At 52.8% G+C, this 19,366-nt stretch overlaps 1 protein-coding gene across 4 annotated transcripts; it reads right to left on the reverse strand.

Annotated features, from left to right (window-relative positions):
• Positions 1–1,811: 1,811 nt before the first annotated feature.
• ICAM4 (intercellular adhesion molecule 4 (Landsteiner-Wiener blood group)) lies at positions 1,812–8,447 on the reverse strand. Of its 4 annotated transcripts, none has more exons than XM_090060463.1 (5): positions 8,362–8,447; positions 6,512–6,784; positions 5,362–5,679; positions 3,696–4,019; positions 1,812–2,735 (listed from the first exon to the last, which is right to left on the reverse strand). In XM_090060463.1, exons 1-5 carry the CDS (start codon positions 8,420–8,422, stop codon positions 2,587–2,589), a joined length of 1,125 nt encoding a protein of 374 aa, XP_089916589.1. In that variant the 5' UTR covers positions 8,423–8,447; the 3' UTR covers positions 1,812–2,586. The 4 variants fall into 4 exon arrangements, with proteins under 4 accessions (XP_089916589.1, XP_089916590.1, XP_089916588.1 ...); XM_090060464.1 differs by lacking the exon at positions 8,362–8,447 and adding an exon at positions 7,048–7,397; XM_090060462.1 differs by lacking the exon at positions 8,362–8,447 and having other exon boundaries at positions 1,813–2,735; positions 6,512–7,396.
• Between the last annotated feature and the right edge of the window lie 10,919 nt (positions 8,448–19,366).

Here is a 19,366-nt window from a genome sequence, read left to right on the forward strand (position 1 = left end):
AGTGCATGGCTGCCTCTAGTCGGGTCCTCTCACATTCACAAGGCTCCTTCCAGCCCTGTGCCATGAGTTCAGGGCTCCCCCCCGAGGCAGGGCAGACCCCCCACCCCCAACCCCGCGTGGGAGCTGCCAGCAGCAAGAGCTGGCAGTGCATGACTCACGCGTGACAATGAAAAGAAAGCAGTCCTGTATCACAGTGCTCAGGCTGGCGCAGCCCACGCAGCCTGGCAACGGGGGCCTCTGCCCACACGCCCCCCCAGGGCCCTGCACATGAGTCCTCCTGCGCCAACATGTGTCGCCCATGGCTGCAGGGGGAGGGGAAGAAGCATGGGCATGCATGTCCATGTGGGCCTGGGGGGGGTTCTGTCCACCCAGCATGGCCTCTCCCGCAGCAGGGGCTGGTGACAGGCCAGGGAGGGAGGGACAGTACCAGCAGATGCCAGGGAAGGAGCTGGCACTGCCCGGCATCTTTCAGTATGACCCAGGCAGCTGGGCCACAGGTGCTGGCAGTCGGGGGGCAGGGTGGAGGGATGCTGTGGGGAAAAGAATTTTATTTCCCCTCTAGAAAAGAAAGAAGAAGAAAGAGGCTTTGTGCCTAGCTTCCTCCTCCTCCTTCTGCTGCTGCATGGGGGTCAGAGCTCTCCAGAGGGGCGGGGTTCATTCCCTCCTTTAGAAACAGCTGTTGAAGTCAAGCCACTGTTTCTCTCTGTGATGCGTTTCCTATATAAAAAGCAGCCCAGACCACCCCAGCCCAGGCACCCAGTACGTTGTGCCCCACACAGCCCAAAACATGGCCCCTCTGGCTCCTTTTCCCCTCCCCTCGCTGGCCCATGCAGCTCTAGGGTGTGGGGAACAAGGTTCCTGAGCTGGGCCCAGCCTCTCCTGTTGCCTTTGGCAGAAAGCCAGGCTTCTAGGGAGCTTGCAACCAGCTAAAGATGCCTTGGCTGCTTGTTCCCTCCCCAGCAGTGTGGGCTGCCCTGCCTGGGCTGTTGCAACAGGGGTATGAAAGGCCACAGCAACCCGGGGTGGAGGAGGTATCACCTGCTTCCCAGAAGGTGCCTGGGAGGGAGGAAATTGAGATGGCAGGTGACCGAGGGTGGGGGTCCTGGCACAGGGCAGAAGGCTGTAGGCCCTGCTCTGCACCAGACCAGCTACTGCCTAGGGTCTGCCCCCTGCAGACAATGGGATCCATGGGCTGGACTCAGGCCCTACCCCCAGGAGCTTTGCAGTTGGTGGGTGAAGGGAAAGGGAAGAAGCACCCAAGGTCCCCACTCAGGCAGCAGCAGAGCTGGTGCAGGTACCAAGGTCTTATGCTCACAGCCCTGAAGTCACATTCACGGTCATAGCCTTTCCATGAATGTGCAGCACATCATCCTGGTACTTGCATGGGTGCATCGTGCAGTCCCAGTGCTTGCATTAGTGCATGGTCTCAGGGCTTGCACAAGCATGTAGTCCCAGGGCTCCCCTGAGTGCTCAGTCCTGGTGTTTGCAGGAGTGTGTAATGTACAGCCCTGGTGCTTGCATGAGTGTATGATCATGGCACAGGCGCTTGCAAGAAGGCATAGTAAACCATTCTGCAGTTCCAGGGCTTGCACCAGTGCCTGGTGCCTGTGCTGCTGGGTGAGGAGGGGAGCAGGATGCCAAGGTGTTATTAGCAGGTAATGATCTCCCTGCAAACCTAGCCCTTGGCCACAGGCAGGTGGGGGTAGGGAGAAGTGTGGGTTAAGGCTGGGCCCAGCCCCCCTTCATTCAGCCTGGGGCAGCTGAACTCCTTGCAGCCGGTGAATCACTACTAACAAGCGCTGGTTCCTTGCACAGGCCCCTGGCACCATCTCGTGGCCAGGCCCTGGCCCTGCAGCTGCTACTGGCAGTGCCTAGGGCCGGTGATACTGTTAAGCCTCCGTATGGCACTTGGAGGCCTCCAGCCCAGGGCAACCTCAGAGCTGCCACGATGTCCTCAATGGGTGTAGGTGCCCCCAGTTGTTAGGGTGGCATGGCCCAGGTGTCCTGCTTGGAGCTGTGGACTAGACATGAAAACTGTGAGCAGGGGGAGCCTGCATCACTCTGGTACCTTCCTGGCATGGCCACCTTGCATGCACCAGACCTGGGAGCAAGGTGGTGGAGTCATGTCAGAGCACATGCACACATGCATGCACACACATGTTGGGAAACACGTGTGTGCACACAGATGCTTGCATGTTAGGGAGCACATACACAACATGCTTGCATGATAGGGTGCATACACATGCATGCCAGGGCGCGAGCACACACACATGCTTGCATGCCAAAACACACATGCCTACCACATGCACACACACAGATGCTTGCCAGGGAACACACATGCAAGGAACACAGACACATCAGGGCACACATGCCAGGGTGCGCACACATATGCCACAAGACACACATGCCCACATCAGGGAACACACACGATCTAGCCTTCACATACTTAAGAACTTTAATCTCTATTGCTCACTGCTAAATGAGGCCTTGCTAACCCCACAAACAGAGCTTCTGTCCTATCCTGCGCCAATGTCTCCTCTGGGCTCCACTCCCCACTCCCCACCCAGCAGCCTGAGGCTTCTGTCCTCACTCTCTCGGTGTCAGGCTCCTAGGCTTCCACTCTTCTCTCCGCTGGGCCTGGAGCCGCCACCCCAGCACCCTAGCCGCAGTGACCAACAGCAGTGTCACTAAGGCCACAATGCTGCTGAGCGCGACGATCTGCGCCTGGCTGCTGGCTGCAAGGGAGACACAAAGGGTTAAACCCCGTGCCCCTTCCTTGACCCACTCCTAAGAGGGAACAGGATCTGGACCTACAGGATTCCCGCGCTCCCCTTTCCCTCAAGTTGTGTCTTGCTGCCCTAGCATAGATTCATAGATACAGGGTCGGAAAGGACCTTGCAGATCTTCTAGTCCGACCCCCTGCCCTGGGTAGGAGAGAAAACTGGGCTCAAATGAGCCCAGCTAGGTAATCGTCAAGCCTCCTCTTAAAGACCCCCAAGGTAGGAGCCAGCACCACTTCCCTTGGAAGTTGGTTCCAGATCCTAGACGCCCTGACTGTGAAGTACTGCCTTCTAATGTCTAGTTTGAACCTACCCTCTAACAACTTATGGCCATTATTCCTTGTTACTCCAGGAGGTGCTTGTGGGATCAAGGTCTCTCCCATTCCCCACTAGTCCCCCCCAGTAAGTTTACAGATGGCCACCAGGTCCCCCCTCAGCCTTCTCTTGTGAAGGCTGAACAGGTTAAGGTCCCATAGCCTCTCCTCATAGGGTCTGTCCTGCTGTCCCAGGATCATGCGAGTGGCCTTCCTTTGGACCTTCTCAACATGTAACATAGACATCATTTTGCTCAGAGCCAGGGGAGCTGCTGGCTTCCAGCAGGGGGGCATAGTACTGCCCCTGGCTGCAAGGGGAAACACGAAGGATTAAATCCCACACACCCTTTCCTACCCACTCCTAAGAGGGAATGGGATCTGGACCCATAGGAAATTCTGCCCCCCCACCCCCGCCCACCCCATATGTTGTGCTGCCCTAGCACATGACTCTGCTGCCTGGGGCGAGGGGGAAGTCTCCTGCTTTCGTCAGGGAGCAGCTGGGGCAGAGGGAGAAGCTGGGGACTGGCGGCAGTGGGGAAACCCGGGGTGTGGGGGCTTAGGCAGGAAACTAGGGGACCAGGGCATGGGTGTGGGAGCTCACCATAAACTCTAACACTGGTTGAAGGGCTGATCTCCTCAACCACCAGCCTGTACCCATGCAGGTCCAGGTCCAGTACTGCATGGCACCTGATGTTCTGGCCCTGGTCGTAGAGCCGCGCAGTCATGTTGAAGGTCATGAGCTTGTCATGGGGCCTAGCCCCCAGGTCATCACTGAAGGTCTTTGTATGCAGGATCTGGTGCCCACGGTACAGCATCACAGTGAGGTTCTGCAGAAGCCCCACAGTGACCACCCGGCAACTCACGGGGTAGGTCCTGCCCTGCTGCATCTCTGGGGTCATCACTAGCACCACTCGACCTGCGGTCTCTGCAGGCAGACAGGGGGAGTGAGGCTGAGACAGGGGCACTCTTTGCACCCCAGAGGCTCCTCACCCCGCTCCCTCCTAGAGGCAGCACAGAGCACAGGCCCCCCCAAAACCTCCCACCCACCCATATGTGGCACATATGGTATGGGATTATGGGGGCTGCTGACTTCTCCAGCTGCCCGAAGCAGTGGAAGATGCATGGGGGCACAAAGTGTCACTCAGTGATGTTGAGGAGCTCCACAGCCAGTCAGCCCAGCCTCATGTCCAGGTAGCGCTTGGCGAGCGAAGTCTCCACATCACCCATAGCACTGGGGTCCTTGCATGTTGGTCAATCCATATGGAGTTCCCATACAACACCACTCAGGTTTCCTGGGCCTGCATCTTGCCTGTGACACAGTCTTTGACAGGACAAAGCCCAGTGTTGGCCTACCTGCAGTGGAGGTGGGGTGGGGCACACATACTGGGCTGCAGCACTCCAAAAGGCATGTAGAGCCCAGACATCCGGGCACTGCCCAACCCCAGCACTAACCCACCAGATAACCCCACTCCCCTCCCAGAGCTGCCAAGAGAACCCAGGTGTTCGGGTTTCCTGGCCCCCTACTTCTCATGCACCAGATGCTCATGTTTTTTTCCTTCATGATCTCCAACAGGTCTGTGGTTAGGAGGGGTCCAGGGAAGCCTGCTGGGAACAAGTCACCTGCTGTTCATACGGGGAACAAGGAAGAGGACAAGGCAGGGCCCCAGTCTTGGCTCAGGGTGGTAAGGCCAGTGCCCAGAATGACAAGGCCCTGTCCTTGATTTGGAGGGGTTGTACAGTACCTGGCACAGCCCAAATCTTGGCCTGGGGGCGCAGCTGGGCAGTGACAGGCCCTAAGTAAGTTGAACTCAGCACCTGCCCCACCTGCATCTGCTCAGTTTCACATGTAGACTCCCTATCTCCCCTCCAGCTAACCCGGGAAAGCACCAAGGTCTCCGAAATTGCATGGCTTCCCATGCCCTGTCTCCATCATAGTCCCCTGCTCACCCTAGGTACCACTCATGCTCAGACCTTGCCCCCACGGATGCTGGACAGAGGGTGGCCAGCATGTTTTCCCTCTGAGGACCCTGCCCCTTTACATGTCCAGGCAGGCCCCAGCAGTACCCACTGCATCCTGTCTTTCAACAGTCTGCTCATGGGGGGCACCTGGCTGTGGTTGAGGCAGCACCGCGCAGAGGGTGCCTGGGACAGCGGCTCAGGCCCAGGGACCAGCTCGGAGCCTGGAGAAGGCAGAGCAATGTGTCAGGCCCCAGGCTAGAGAGCTCCGGGGGCCCCTGGTAGAGCACCCAACTCAATCGCAAACTCACCGTACACACTGAGGCTGGCTGGGGTGGAGGCATTCTTGAGGACAGGCCCATGGGGCCGCAGGTCCAGCACCGTGTGGCAGGTGACGTCCTGCCCATGGTACTCGCGCTCTGCAATCACGTTGAATGTGGCCTTGACGTCGGTAGCATTAGCTGGGGTATAATCCTGGAAGTTCTTTGTGTGTAGCACCTGACCCCCGAGATGCAGGGTCACACTGAGGTTCCTCACAGGTGCCACACTGATCACCTGGCAGGTCACGGGGTAGGTCATGCCCTTCTGTAGCAGGGGTGGCAGTTCCAGTGTCACTTGCTTTGGGACCCCTGAGGGTGAAGGAAGAAGCAGGCTGATACCCAACAGCTAATGGCACCTAAGCAGCTCAATGAGTCACAGCCAGAACCCCTCACTCAGCCGGACCCCTGGCCCAGGTCTGGGCCAGACCCTCCCCACACCCCAGTCCCTGCTTTCCTACATAAGACCTGCTATGACCTGCGTCAGACCCAAAGTCCAAGTTCCCCAGTCTCCTGTGTTACATGGTGGCAGATAGCCAATGTGGAGAGGGAGAGTGAACTGGGTGTGACCAGGGATTTTCCCCCTTCCTCTCCCACTGGCAGCCTCCAGCATTTAAGGTCCAGGACATTTCGATTCAAAGGCCGTGCCCCTCACTCCTGTGCTCAATATCTATTCATGTCACTTTGCTCCAAGAACGTGTCCAATCCCTTGTGAATCGGCTGAATTCTCAGCTTCCACTGTTACTGGTCATTGTTGTCACCGCTGATGATGACTTGACTGATAGGCAGTGTGAAAAAGAACTTCCTGTTGTCAGTTTTAGACTGGCTGCTGGTTTCATTTTGTGACCCCCTCGCTCTTCCACTGACTCTCTCTCGATACTGAATCCCGACCCACTTTCTCTTCGTCATACAGTATTTGGTAAACCCTTCTCACCCCACCCCCTCCGCCCCAGCACCTCTTTTGTAAACTGGATAGGGCTAGTCTTTAGTCTCGCCTCAGATGAAGGCCCCCCTATACCGCTAAGCATCCTTGCTGCCCTTCTCTGGACCTCCTCTAGTTCTTCTACTTCCTCCTCTGAGCTGCCCGCTTCTTGGCACTGGTCGGACCCCAGAGCTAGTGACCGGGCCGCACAGGGGCACTTACGGTATGTTATGATATCGGCAGACACTATTGTTTTGTCAGTGCCATGGCAGGCCATCCAGCACTGGACCACGGATTGCGACTCGCTGACGTTGACCAACTCCGCAGCCACCCAGCCAGGTCCTGTCTCCACTAGGTGCTTTGTCAGTGCGGTCTCCAGGCCTAGCCGGGCACCAGAGTTTGAGCATGTTGACGAGCAATTCAGCCTCAAGGCCCTGCCGTACTCAACCAACGGGTTGCTGGGCGATATCCTCACCTCCACCTGGGCTCCTGCAACTGCAACACACATGCACCCGTCAGGCAACAGCTCTACCTGCCACAGTCGCCGTACTGTGCCCAGGGCAATGGGGCCAGACTGAGCAAGGGCAGGCTCTGAGGAGGCTGGAGGAGGATCCCAGGCTCTGTGTGGGGTTTCCAGCTCTGCCATGGGCTTCCAGTGACCTTGGGTAAGTCCTTGCATGGCTCAGCCCAGCAGTTCCCCCTCCTTTGCTCCCCCAGCCCCGAAACTGCTTTGTCAGTTTAGCCTGCAATCTCCTCACACACTCGTGCAGCTGCTAGGATGCCCTTCATGTCCATGCAGGGCCCAGGGCCACGTTCCAGGCTGCCAAAAAGCCACCCCTTGGCAGCTGCAGGCTGAGGCAGTGCAGCCCCTATTGTCAGACCCTGGCCAAGCTCGGGAAGGGGCTGTGAGGGGCCTATGCTGCTGGGTGCTGGAGAGCGGGGAAGGAGGCCTGCAGCTAGTGGCACGTTCCAGGGCTGTTTCCAGGGAGGGCTTTGGGACTGAGGCCCCAACCCCCAGCTCCCTTCTGCTGTCCCTTGGTTGCAGCTTGGGCCACGCCCGGTGTGGGACCTGGCCCGGATCCTGCCTTTGCCACTCCCAACCCCCAGCAAAGCACTTAACAGGCCAAACCCTGGGATCCAGCCTTCTTGGTGGACTGGAGGCTCCTGGTGACAGCGCCCTGCACGGGAGGGGCCGACACCAGCGGGGCCCCCTGCTCCCCGCCCACCCCGCGGGCCAGAGGCAGGCACTGCCTGACTCAGTCTTGACCCCACGGGGAATCCCCGCGGGGACGTTGGAAATGCCCGCCAGGAAGTCCAGCCGAGTCCGCCCCGCTTCCCGGAAAGCTCCCGGGGGAGGGAGGCTGGAGCCCGGCCCAGCCCCTCTCCAGACTCCCGCACTCCTGCGGGTGACGTCGGAGCCCGGCCCCAACCCCGTGTAAACGCCGGACGCGGCCGAGTGCGGGGGCGCGGGCTCCCGGGTGGCCACGGGGCCCGTCGGGGCGGCCTCCCAGCGCGGCCGGGCACGTCCGCCCCCCCCAGCACAGCCGCCGGGACCCGCCGTGGGACGCGGGGCACAGGCCGAGCGCCCCCGCCCCGCCCCCGCGGGCACGGGCTGGGAGCCAGCGGCTGCCCGTGGAGGTTCCTCCCAGCCCGCGGGCACCCTGCCCGGGCCCGGGCCTGAGAGCCGGGGCAGGCAGCCGCAGGACGGAGCCAGGCTCCGAGCCCCGCCGCGCCCCGGATCTTGCCTCCACCCTTCCCCGACGGGCTTCTCTGTAGCAGCCCCCAGGGGCCCCTGCCAGCCTGGCAGTCAGTGCACAGCTCATGCCCAGACTTCTTCTCCCCTCTCGGGGCCGGGGAGAGAACCCAGGCGTCCAGTTTCCCAGCTCCTCCCTGCTCGGACCCCTCGCTTCTCTCAGAGCTGGGGGGAAGCCAAGAACCCGTGGTCCCAGCCCCTTGCTCTTTAAGCCTTCAAACTCTGCAACCCCAACTCCAAGATAGGAATGGCACCCATATGTCCTGGCTTCCAGCCCCAGAGCCAGTCACTACCACCTCATGGAGGGAGGGGTGCTTACCTGAGAGGGCCAGGAGCAGGGGCAAGGACAAGAGCAGGAGCCGGGAGCAGTACCAAGGCATCGTGACTGCAGGGAGAGGGTGGCTGGTAACTTGGGCTGGATGCCTGGCATCAGCAGGCATCTCTCCTTCATGTCCTTTCCCACAGCCAAGGAAGGAACCCAGGCGTCCTGTCCCCCAGTCCACCCTCCCCCCCTTACCTCACCAGACCCCATTCACCTCCCAGAGTAGGAAGAGATCCTAGGTGTCCTAGCTCTAGCCCCCCACCCCTACTGCATCCCCTCCACTACCCTCACCGAGCTGAAGAGAACCAGGAATCTGGGCTTCCAGCTTCCCCTCAGCTTGCACCCCTGCTCCCCTGCCCCCCTACTCCAAGCTGAAGAGAACCCAGGTGCCCAGGCTCCCAGCCTGTGCCTGCTCTTGCCCCATAGGCCCCACTTGGAGAGAAACCTGGCATCTGGATTTCCTACTCTCAGCTCCCCCTTCCCTCCCATCACTGGAGAGGACCCAGTTGTCCTGGTCCCACACTGCCCCGCTCCTGCTCTCTCCTTCCAGAGCAGGGAGAGAACCCAAGAGTCCTACCACAGAGGCTGTTGGCTGTCATGGCTGAAGGGCACAGGGTAGGCAAGACACTGTTTTGCACAGTCCTGGAGGGTGGGGATGGGGGTGGATAGGGCCCATCTGGGGGTTGTGATAAGCTAACAGCTCCCAGGGGCAGTTGTGCAAAGAAAGCGCCTGCCTCATTCCACCTCCCACTACCCAGATGTAGCTGTTTCTGGGGTGGAGCTGGCAGCGCAGTCCCCACAGGGAGCCACGAAGGGGTGCTGCCACCCCTCCCAGCTGCCCAGCTCCATCTCCGTCCCACTGCCTGGCTCCTTGGGCTCAGCAGCACTCTAGGCCCGGCAAGTTTCTGGGTGCTGGGCCCTGCAATTGGACTTCAAGCCATTGGTTAAAGCTTGTTTATTTGGGAGTTCCTCCCCCAAACCTTAAAACCAGCAGTAACATTAATTCATATTCACACACAAGCCGAGGTCCCTGAACCCTTCAGCCCATACCAGGGTGCCAGGCTGCTGCCCTGAGATCTCCTCCCAAGCAGGAAGAGACTGAGGTGCCCATTACTACCCTGGATCACTGTGTCCATGACACTTGTACCCTCCTGCTCCATGGTTCTGTAGTGTCAGTGGGGGCTCGGCCCTTCTGCAAAGACATTGTTGCTCCCGCATTAGTATTAATGGTAGGTCCCGGCCCCTCTATGTTCTAGGATCTCAGCCACCCAGAGGCTCCAGGGCCCCGGCTTTGAGGACAGCAGCAGCACCCAGGATGCCTTATTCTGCCTGGGCATGGGTCTATTTACAAAGACCTGGCACAGTCATCACAAATGTGGGCTGAAGCTATGTAACAGACCCACGGTAGCAGGGGATGGCCCCACACTGCCTGGGCTGCTGTGACCAAAGAAAGCAGGGAACTACGTTTACATTTCAAGGTAAAACCTGTAAGGGGCAAGAGACTGGAATACCTAAGACAGAGACACTGAATACATGAGACTGGTGTGGGGTATGCCATAGCTGAGGTACATCAGAAGTATCCTATAGTCAAGGCACCCAAGGTGGGAAACGAGGTGCAAATTCACCTATAACAACCCAGGCAGAGATGAAGCCTGTTGGATCTCCTCCTCATTAGTCATAAACTACTGCGAGACCGTTTCAGGCTGGACATACGGAAGAATTTCTTTACTGTCCGAGCCCCCAAGGCCTGGAACAGTCTGCCAGCAGAGGTGGTTCAAGCACCTACACTGAACACCTTCAAGAGCAAATTGGATGCTTATCTGGCTGGGATCCTATGACCCCAGCTGACTTCCTGCCCTTTGGGCGGGGGGGGCTGGACTCGATGATCTTCCAAGGTCCCTTCCAGCCCGAATGTCTATGAAATCTACGAAAACCTCAGAAGACCTACAGATCCCCCCAGAAGGATTCCCTGAATCCCTGGCTGCAAAGAAACCTTCTGCCCTAGGGATTACATCAGACCTATTGTAGCAGGGGACTGGTATGTGCTTGCTCTTAGGCTGCTTGCTAGTGGCAGGGGGAGGTAATGAGGCACTCACCTGACCAGAAGAGGGCTCAGGCTTACGCTAAGCCCAGATCCTGCATGGGTCAGTTAGTCTTTCTCTCCCTGACCATCACAAAGTGAGGTGCTCCTGCTGCAAAGCAGCTGGGCCCCAGAAGGGACCTAGATTTCTCTAAACAGCTCTGCAGGCCTGGGAACAAAGGCAAGTCCCCTGGGCTAAGAAAGATTAGGTTTTACAGCCAAGTGGCCTTTGTTTATGTTAAACCCCTACTGGTCTGAGATGCTTCTTGTTTCTTTAAGGTACACTGATAGAGTTTAGCCTTGAGCCCTGAAGTGCAAGGCCTATTTAGAGAACTGTTCATTCAGGAGCCGTCAGGCTGGGACCCCATCAGGTGTCCAGCAGCTGAGGAAAAGGCCGAAACCCAGATCAGAGGGTCTGCAAACCTGAGTGGGCTAAGCTGGACTAGATGGTCTGAGAGCGCAGAGGAGGGGCTGCGTGTAGGGCCAGGGATCCAAGAGCTCAGAGTGAGACTACATAAGGGACCAGGGGATCTAAGGGGGCTGAGTGTACAAATACTTGATAACAAAGAGAGAGACCACATGTGAGGCTTGGGGCATGGTGTAGGGGAGGAATCAAAGCCATGCATTGAACACTTAAAGCTACCAGTGTCTTGCAGGGGCACAGATACACATGTAGCCCTTGAAGCTACAGGGTCCCTGCAGGGGCACAGGCTAGCTGAGACAGTTTATTGAGCTTAAGGGTCAAATCAAGGCAGCTGAGGGTGCAGGAGGGACGCAGTGGTACTGCAGTGGGACTAAGACTCGCTCTAAGGTCTGTGGCAGCCTTCCTCATTTAACCCCTAGTAAGAACAAGGCAGGGTGGGCAAGTAATTAAGGGAGGGCTATAATAGGCACCCCTGGGGCATGAACCTGCCACACCTATGCAAGGCTTTCTGTTGTCTTTTTGGCTTATTATGTGGTATTCTAAGTTACTCTAAATTGTGTGTGCTGTTGCTGTGTCTTAATGGGCAATGTCTTAGCTTTGGCAAAGTTTTTCTGTTGTTCTTTGTCATGCAATTGAAGTTGCAAATTACTGTGCTCAATAAATGCTCTCTTCAGAGAATGGACTATTCTGGTTCAAGCATTTATGAATTCAGTGCCACTGCCTAAAGTCTAATATTAAGTATGGTAACAGATTTTGATGTCCCTGGGTGGGCCTACTGAATTTGCTTACTGAAAGATTTTATTGTGCACTTGGAAATTTTGTTGAACACTGGACTTAAAAATTGAAAACTGTTTGGATTGAGAGCTGTTGAGGATTTCCAAATCTATCCTGTGGCTAGGAGGCTTATTCACTTAAACTTGCCAAACTGTTTTTGCAAGGAAGAGAGCTCAGATTAAGAATTCAGGAGCACCCCCTCCCCCTTCTTCCCCCCTTTTTGGATTGACTTGATATGGCAGGCTCAGTAATAAAAGAGCTTAGTTTCATAGTTTCTAGGGTCAGAAGGGACCTGAGCAGATCATCTAGTCCGACCCCCTGCCATGGCAGGAAAGAATACTGGGGTCGAACGACCCCAGCAAGATGTTCATCTAACCTCCTCTTAAATACCCCCAGGGTAGGAGCCTGCACCACTTCTCTTAGAAGCTGGTTCCAGACCCTAGCTGCCCTGACCGTGAAGTAGCGCCTCCTGATATCTAACCTAAACCTACCCTCTGCCAGCTTGTGACCATTATTCCTGGTCACTCCTGGCGGTGCTTGGGGGAACAGGGACTCCCCCAATGCCTGCTGATCCCCCCCTGACTAGTTTATAACAGGCCACTAGATCCCCCCTCAGCCTTCTCTTTTGGAGGCTGAACAGGTTCAGGTCCCGTAGCCTCTCCTCATAGGGTCTGCTCTGTTGTCCCCTGATCATACGAGTGGCCTCCTCTGGACCCTCTCCATGCTGTCGACATCCCTCTTGAGCTGTTGGAACTAGAGAAATTGGTATTGAGTAAAATGGCTCTGGATTTTTGGAATAAGGATATGTTCTGTGGACCAGATGTGTTTGTACAATTTTGTGGCCAGTGGTCTTAGATCATCTCCGGGCATAAACCCTAGGTGAATAAACAGACAAAGAAATGAATCACTTAAAAGGGATGCTATTGACATACAAACTTTAACTTAAAGGGCTCCAATAAAAGGTATAGCTGTTAAAAGACAGCAAAAGAGGGAGTCATAGATGCTGCAGCAAAAAGCAGTCATCTTGAAGGCATAAGTAAAAGCATCACAAGGAACACCTTTAAAGGATGCAGTGGAAATTACAGTATTAGAAAAAACAGGTGGAAGACTTAAAAAACCAAAAGGAGGTGGCAAATAAAGAAGTGGCATTGGGGAAATGGAAAGCACTGAATACCTAAAGTGCAGTGTGGGCAGATGAGAAAATAGACCTGGTTCTCATCATAAACAATGCCACCAGAAGATAAGGGAGTTAGAAACTAGATTGGAAACATAATGAGGAATCATGGAGCAATACAAGTGGGATGCATGGCTGGGGGAGGGGGAGAGCAGGGGGGTCTAATGAAAATGAATTGGAGGATTGGGATGACCACAACCCAAACATAAATTTTCCTTATTATGATTATAAAAATAATCATTGGGGTGAAATTCCTTGTCCACCATCCCCATATGCCCCCTTAAAAAGAAATTTGCAAAGTTTGAATAATGCTTGTCAAGGAACTATGGCTCCCATTTCTTTAAAGTCCTCCACCCAGAAGGGAATGGGCCTTCTGCCACTCTCATCACCCAGCTCCTATCCAGATAGGAGCTGATTATCTCGGCTAAAAATCTGGGACCCTTGAATGGGGATAAATTTATGGGATTGGTTACATTCCCTAAATCAGGTATGGGAGTCAGATAAGATGACAGTGGGAGAAATGGTAAAAATTGTAAAAGTGGTCATGGAGGAAAATAGTTCCTGACTGTCTGAAAAGGTTTATAAGGATGAAGAAAAAAGTGTAATGGCCATCCTGAGGGATGTTGCAGGATATTTGTGGGAAAGGATGGGATGCTGTCTCTGTCTATGGTGGCCAGGCATGTGCAGAAACCAGGTGAAGATGCTATGATATTTACAACTAAGTTCTTGCTACCCTTCCCGCTGAGGGGCAAATTAACCACATCCTGACAGGAGCCAGATATGAGGTATGCTAATCTGTTGTTTAAACAGCTCCTATTTGGGGTGCTTAAGAGGGAAACTAAAAGCAAGCTCTCATTGCTGTGTAATTTAGGGTCAGACTGGGAGACAATTCATAATGCAATTTTGAGTGTGCGATGCAGTCATGAAGCCTTTCAAAAAGGGAAAGTAAAAGTCTCAGCTGTCACCTTACGTAGTAACAGACCAAAGGGAAATGAGCAGTCTGCAGGTGAAAAAAGGAAAGGTTTTTAGGGAACCAACAGGAAATCAGAATCCTGGAGAGCACAAATCTGGCATCGCCTTAGTAAATATGGAAAAGGAGAAGCGATAGATGGCTTGCCTACTCCGAAGTGATGATGACAGTTAGCCCATCATGAAAGAGTAAGGCCAGAATCTAGTGCTGTACCTCCAGAGTGTTAGGACAGCCTGAAGTCTGATAGCCTCCTTTTTCTAGCACCCACAAAATATGACATGGGAGCGTCCTCTAGTCAATGTGCAATTTGAAAGTGATATAAACAGTCAAGCACTGAGACATGGGTGCTTCATTTTCAATTGTGAATGTAGAGAAGGCTCCATTCTCACAATGGAAGCAAGGAGATGGAAAGTGGCTTGAAGGGTTTAATGGAAAAGAATCATTGGTCCCCTTCTCACAGGGGAAGCAATTTGGAATAGCGACCCAATGTCCCCAAGGCACATTTGGAAAGATGAACTGGAGCAGCAAAGAATACTGGACATAGATAGCTTTAAAATATTACAAATAACTGTGGATTTGAGTAATAACACTGTGCTTTGTCAGATGGCAAGTGACGTGGTGGATGAGCTCCCCCATATAGTTGCAGCAAGGTATAGATGTTCTGCTCTCAAAGCTAAAGAAGGCAAAATTAAACCCTAGGAAAAAAGATGTCCAAACTGTAACCAATAATTTCCTGCAGATTTGGGCACAGCACAAATTGGAATATAGGAGAATTGAAGCCCGGGGTTAACTGATGGACCTGATCCTCCACCCCAAAAACAATACAAATATCCAACTGAGGCTGAAAGCAGCTGATGGGAAACCATAAAGGCTTTGCTAGGACATGAGGTAGTGGTAGAACAGCAGAGTGCCAACAATTCCCCTGTCTGACCTGTAAGAAAAGCAGGTGGGAAAACCTGGAGGCTAACCAGTGATTATAGGGCCCTCAATAAGGTCACACCTATGACAACCCCAGTGCTAGCAAAGTACTCTGAAGTGATGGCAGCAACTGCTGGAGGAACAAAGTGGTCATTGGTGCTAGATTTGTCTTATGCCTTCTCTGCCATTCCCTTTCACCCTGATTCCTGGTATAAGTTTGTATTTACATTCAGGGGGAGACAGTACACCTTTACTCAGATACCACAGGGATTTTATACCGCACCTGCTATATGCCATGCTCATGTAATGAGCATATGGAATAAATTGGATAACCAAGGAAAAGTGAGTTTATATGTAAGTAATATCTTGATACACTCCAGTACGCAAGAAGAACATTTAGAATTGTTAGGATAGGTCCTACAACTGATAAAACAGACAGGCTTTAAGGTTAGCCCTAGCAAGACACAGCTACATCAGCGACAAGTTTTCTATCCCAGTAACTTTTAGGCAAGAAGGGAGATCCCCAGACCAGCAAAAGATAGAGCTGATACAGAACTTAGCAGCCCCAAATGATGTTACCACCCTGCTGTCATTCCTGGGACTGACAGAATTCTCTCAGGAGTTAATAGAGGGGTATGCAGAAAAAGCAGCTCCTCAATACAAGCTCTGAAAAAAGGAATCTCCATGGGAATGGTGGTGTGGAGCAACAAGAAGTAGTCAAGACCCTTAAGGAAGGCTTGTTACAAGCACCTCGGGCTTATCCGCAAGTGAATGAACCATATGTCCTCCAGTCAGTAACCACTGTGCGAGGACCCGGAGCAGTGCTGAGTCAAGACCGTGAATCTGGCCTGTAGCATTTGCTTCCTGGACTCTAAATGTGAGAAGGAAGCTCTGGTATTACTTTGTGCACTGCAGCACTGGGAGTACCTAGGTGGTCTGGCCTGTAGCCACAGTTCAGTATCCCCTACCTTGTCTCCTAAGTTGATAATGTTCAGAGTTGTGCTGTTTGCTTATTGTGACAGGGTGGACAAGACACCCTGTCACAGTAAAGCAAGGAAGAATATAAGGCAACAAAACTTACTGGGGGATGCTGAAGAAAATGTGCTAAGCTAAGGTGGGAAAGACTCTGCACCCTGACTAATTAAAGGAACAAGGTGGGGCCATGGCAGTTCAAAGGCTGCTGTGGCAAGCCCAGCTGGCTGCCAGAGTGTGAGTCCAGGACAAGGGAAACAGCGTGGCACATGGAAAAAAGGAAAAACACACTGAAAAAGAAGAAGGAAAACAGCTGTGTGCAGAAGACAGAGACTCAGATGCAGCCACAGGGAATGCAGAGGAGGAAAAAGGGAATTTAAAAGGATGCTGGGGAGCATCTGGGGCTGGTCCGGAGAAAAGGGGAGTGAGGTGCAGATAGAAGACGAGAGGAGGAACCGACCCTGAGGCTTGGAAGAAAGCCTCAGTCCCTGAACTTACCTGAGAAGAGCCAGCAAAGCAACAAAGGAGACCACTGTGTCAGTGGGTCCAGTGCCGAGGGGTGAAGATAACTGCTTTGGGACCCTAGAAGAAAGAAGAGACATGGATGAGATTACACCTCCAGGAGGGGTGAGTCCATCCTGACCCTGAAGGTAAGGGTGAGATTAGAACTGAGAAGCAGCTGTCTTGGGACCTGTGAGGGGAAGAACAGGGCAAGCAGCCAACTTAGCAGAAGACCCCAACTAAGGGGCTCGTGGGACTAAGACCAGACTCTCCATCCAGTAGGCAAGCAACAACAAGCCGGGAACATCTGGTGTGTTTAGGGCAGGGCATGAGAATGGTGGAGCCCTGCGAAGATAAGCCAACCTCTTGAGTCTTTAACCGAGCTCTCTTTCTAATCATCAAGGCTTTTTTTTTTTTTTTTATATTAAAAACATTTTATTAGAAAAAGCTGTCACTATGAAACACATTAAGAAAAACTACAAATAAACAAAACGCACCTGAGGTTTCACAAAGTTAATACAAACTCACTTTTACAAAATTTCCTAACATTCACAGAAGAAATAAAATCACTTGTGAATTCCTAAAAACCCATTTAGAAATCATTTAACTTGTTTCTTATATAAATGCAAGTTCCCTCACCCACTCTTGGAGCCCCTTATCCATTTTATCAGAGGGGAAAAAAAACAAAAACAGGCACTATTAAACACATTGTGGAACCAGAATCCCACCTTATTACATAATATTCACATATTCAATGTCGCATTCGACCTGCTGAAAGCCCCCCCCCCCCCCCTTGCTGGCAAATATGCTGTCGCTTAAACTACCCTATGCCTACGCGGGGCTGAAACAACCCTCTGAAGTCCAGCCCTTCCCAGGGCGTTGTATCCCCTCCTTGCGTTCTCTGCTTTCCTCTTCCTCTATAGAAATACAACTCGTGCATAGCTAATTGCAGACACTCTACCGTTGAAAAGCACGAGCCCTTTAGTGCTAGGAGGGAACGCACTTTCCAAATTGCTACTTTAATACATGTGACAAGCACCCTCACACCCCATGACCCATCCGTCCCCTCTGTCAAACCATAGAGCACATTTTCACTCGTGATCCCCGTTGCCTTCCCTGTCTCCTTCAAAAAAGCCCCTGCCCTCCCCCACACCTTCTGTGCATAAAAACAACCCCACAAAACATGCGCCACGGACTCAGGTTCGTCACAAAGTTCTCTTGGGCACTTGGGGGACCGTGTGAGTCCCCATCGATATAGTACTTGTCGCACTGGCAGTGCGTTTCTCACGGCCCTCCAGGCCAGCTCCTCGTGCTCCCCTTTCCATTCCTTCCCCACCAACCCTCTCCACACCCTGCTGACCTTGTCCGTGCTCAACTCTCCGACATCAGCCATTCAAGGCGTGGCAGAAAATTTTCAAAGGACAGAACACAACTGTTACAGAAGAGACACAACTTGGCTCCAGGCAGCACAACCCAGCTCCCTTACACTTATGTTAAGGTATCCCCATGTTTGATGTAATGTGAGAGTATGATGACCCCTGCATGATCCCCTTGTTGTATGTAGGTCACTGATGCAGGCCCAGTGAATGTAGAAGGTGCTGGAAGCCCTGAACTATTGACCTGTGATGTGAGGGCACATGTGTGACAGGCTGGAAGGTGCAAGACTGGCTGTGCACATGTGTGTGCATGATGTAATTTTCTAGAACCTTCTGAGAGGAGGCTTTAAATAGCGAGTGTGAGGGATCATGTGTAAGTAAGGTTGCTAACCCTCCCAGACTGGCCTGGAGTCTACCAGAATCAGTGTTGATCTCCTGGTGACCATTGAAAGTAATCCAGGAGACTGATATTGTAAATGGGTTGAACAGTACAGTTAATGACATTATGTCATGCTGGGGGAAAAAAAAATCTCCCAGGACAGCTTCAGTCAGAGTTGGTAACCCTACATGTGGGCTTGGGAATGTGGGTTCTGACAGTTGACTCTGTCTGGTGATTTGGTTTGGTGGACTGTGTTTTGTGGCTTGTGAGAGAGAGAGATTTCATAGATATTCAGGCTGGAAGGGACCCCAGAGGAACATCGAGTCCAGCCCCCTGCCCCAGGGGCAGGAAGTCAGCAGGGATCATAGGATCCCAGCAAGATAAGCATCCAAATGTGTCTTGAAGGCATTCAAAGTAGGTGCTTGAACTGCCTCCGGCGGCAGTCTATTCCAGACCGTGAGGGCTCAGACAGTAAAGAAATTCTTCCTTATGACCAGTCTGAATCAGTCACAGTGGAGTTTGTGATCATTTGATCTTGTCATCCCTTGGGGTGCTCTGGTGAACAAATGTTCCCCCAGGTCCTGGTGAACACCCCTGATAAACTTATAGGCGGCCACCAGATCACCCCTGAGCCTGTGCTTTTCCAGGCTGAAGAGTCCCATAGCTGTCAGCCTGTCATCATAAGGTCTGTTTTCCTGACCTTTGATCATGTGCGAGGCTCTTCTCTGCACCCTCTCAAGCTTCTCCACATCCTTTTTGAATTGTGGAGCCCAAAACTGGATGCAGTACTCCAGCTGCAGCCTCACCAAGGCTGAGTACAAGGGGAGAATGATGTCCCAGGATTTGCTTGAGAAGCATCTGTGGATGCAAACCAGCGTTTTGCTTGCTTTACTAGCTGCAGCATCACATTGAAGGCTCATGTTCATCTTGTGGTCAATCATGACCCCTAAGTCCCTTTTAACTGTAGTGCTAACCAGCTGTGGAAGAAATCAAACCTTGCATTGTGGTTGAATCAGAACTGACAGAGCCAGCTTTTTTTTATTGAGGGCTATACTGTGATTACTGGGAGGATTTTATATAGCAAGGGGAATCACTTACTTGTCTGTTTTAAAGGAATTTTTCCCCTCCCTAAGTTTCTAAGCTTTTTTATACTTAAGACAGATAAAGAGAAAAAAATACGACCTTGAAGAAACTAAAACAAGCTTACTTAATTGGACGCCTGTGCAGAGTAATAATGCAGGAATTTTTTTTTTTTTATATCTTAAAACATATAACTGAAATAAGCAGTATTAGCACTTCTGGTCTCTGTCTGTTTTTTTCAGTCAGAGAGGCCAAAAACCTGACTAAATTCACTTTAACATTCCCTAATTTTTTCTTTCAACAAGTTAGATATTTATAAAGCCATTAGCCTTTCAACTTTTAGTTTTTTGTTTT

This window comes from Crocodylus siamensis, chromosome 8 (genome assembly GCF_052110815.1).
Source record: "Crocodylus siamensis isolate JL-2025a chromosome 8, ASM5211081v1, whole genome shotgun sequence".
NCBI lineage: Eukaryota > Metazoa > Chordata > Crocodylia > Crocodylidae > Crocodylus > Crocodylus siamensis.

What these genes read in the sequence shown, in the direction of transcription:
- ICAM4 (XM_090060462.1), bottom strand. Translation starts at nt 6,968, where the DNA reads ATGCAAGGACTTACCCAAGGTCACTGGAAGCCCATGGCAGAGCTGGAA. An exon ending in AGCCAGCCTCAGTGTGTACG is followed by an intron (nt 4,020 to 5,361) that starts GTGAGTTTGCGA and finishes GTCTGCCTGCAG; the next exon opens with AGACCGCAGGTCGAGTGGTG. An exon ending in AACCAGTGTTAGAGTTTATG is followed by an intron (nt 2,736 to 3,695) that starts GTGAGCTCCCAC and finishes TCTCCCTTGCAG; the next exon opens with CCAGCAGCCAGGCGCAGATC.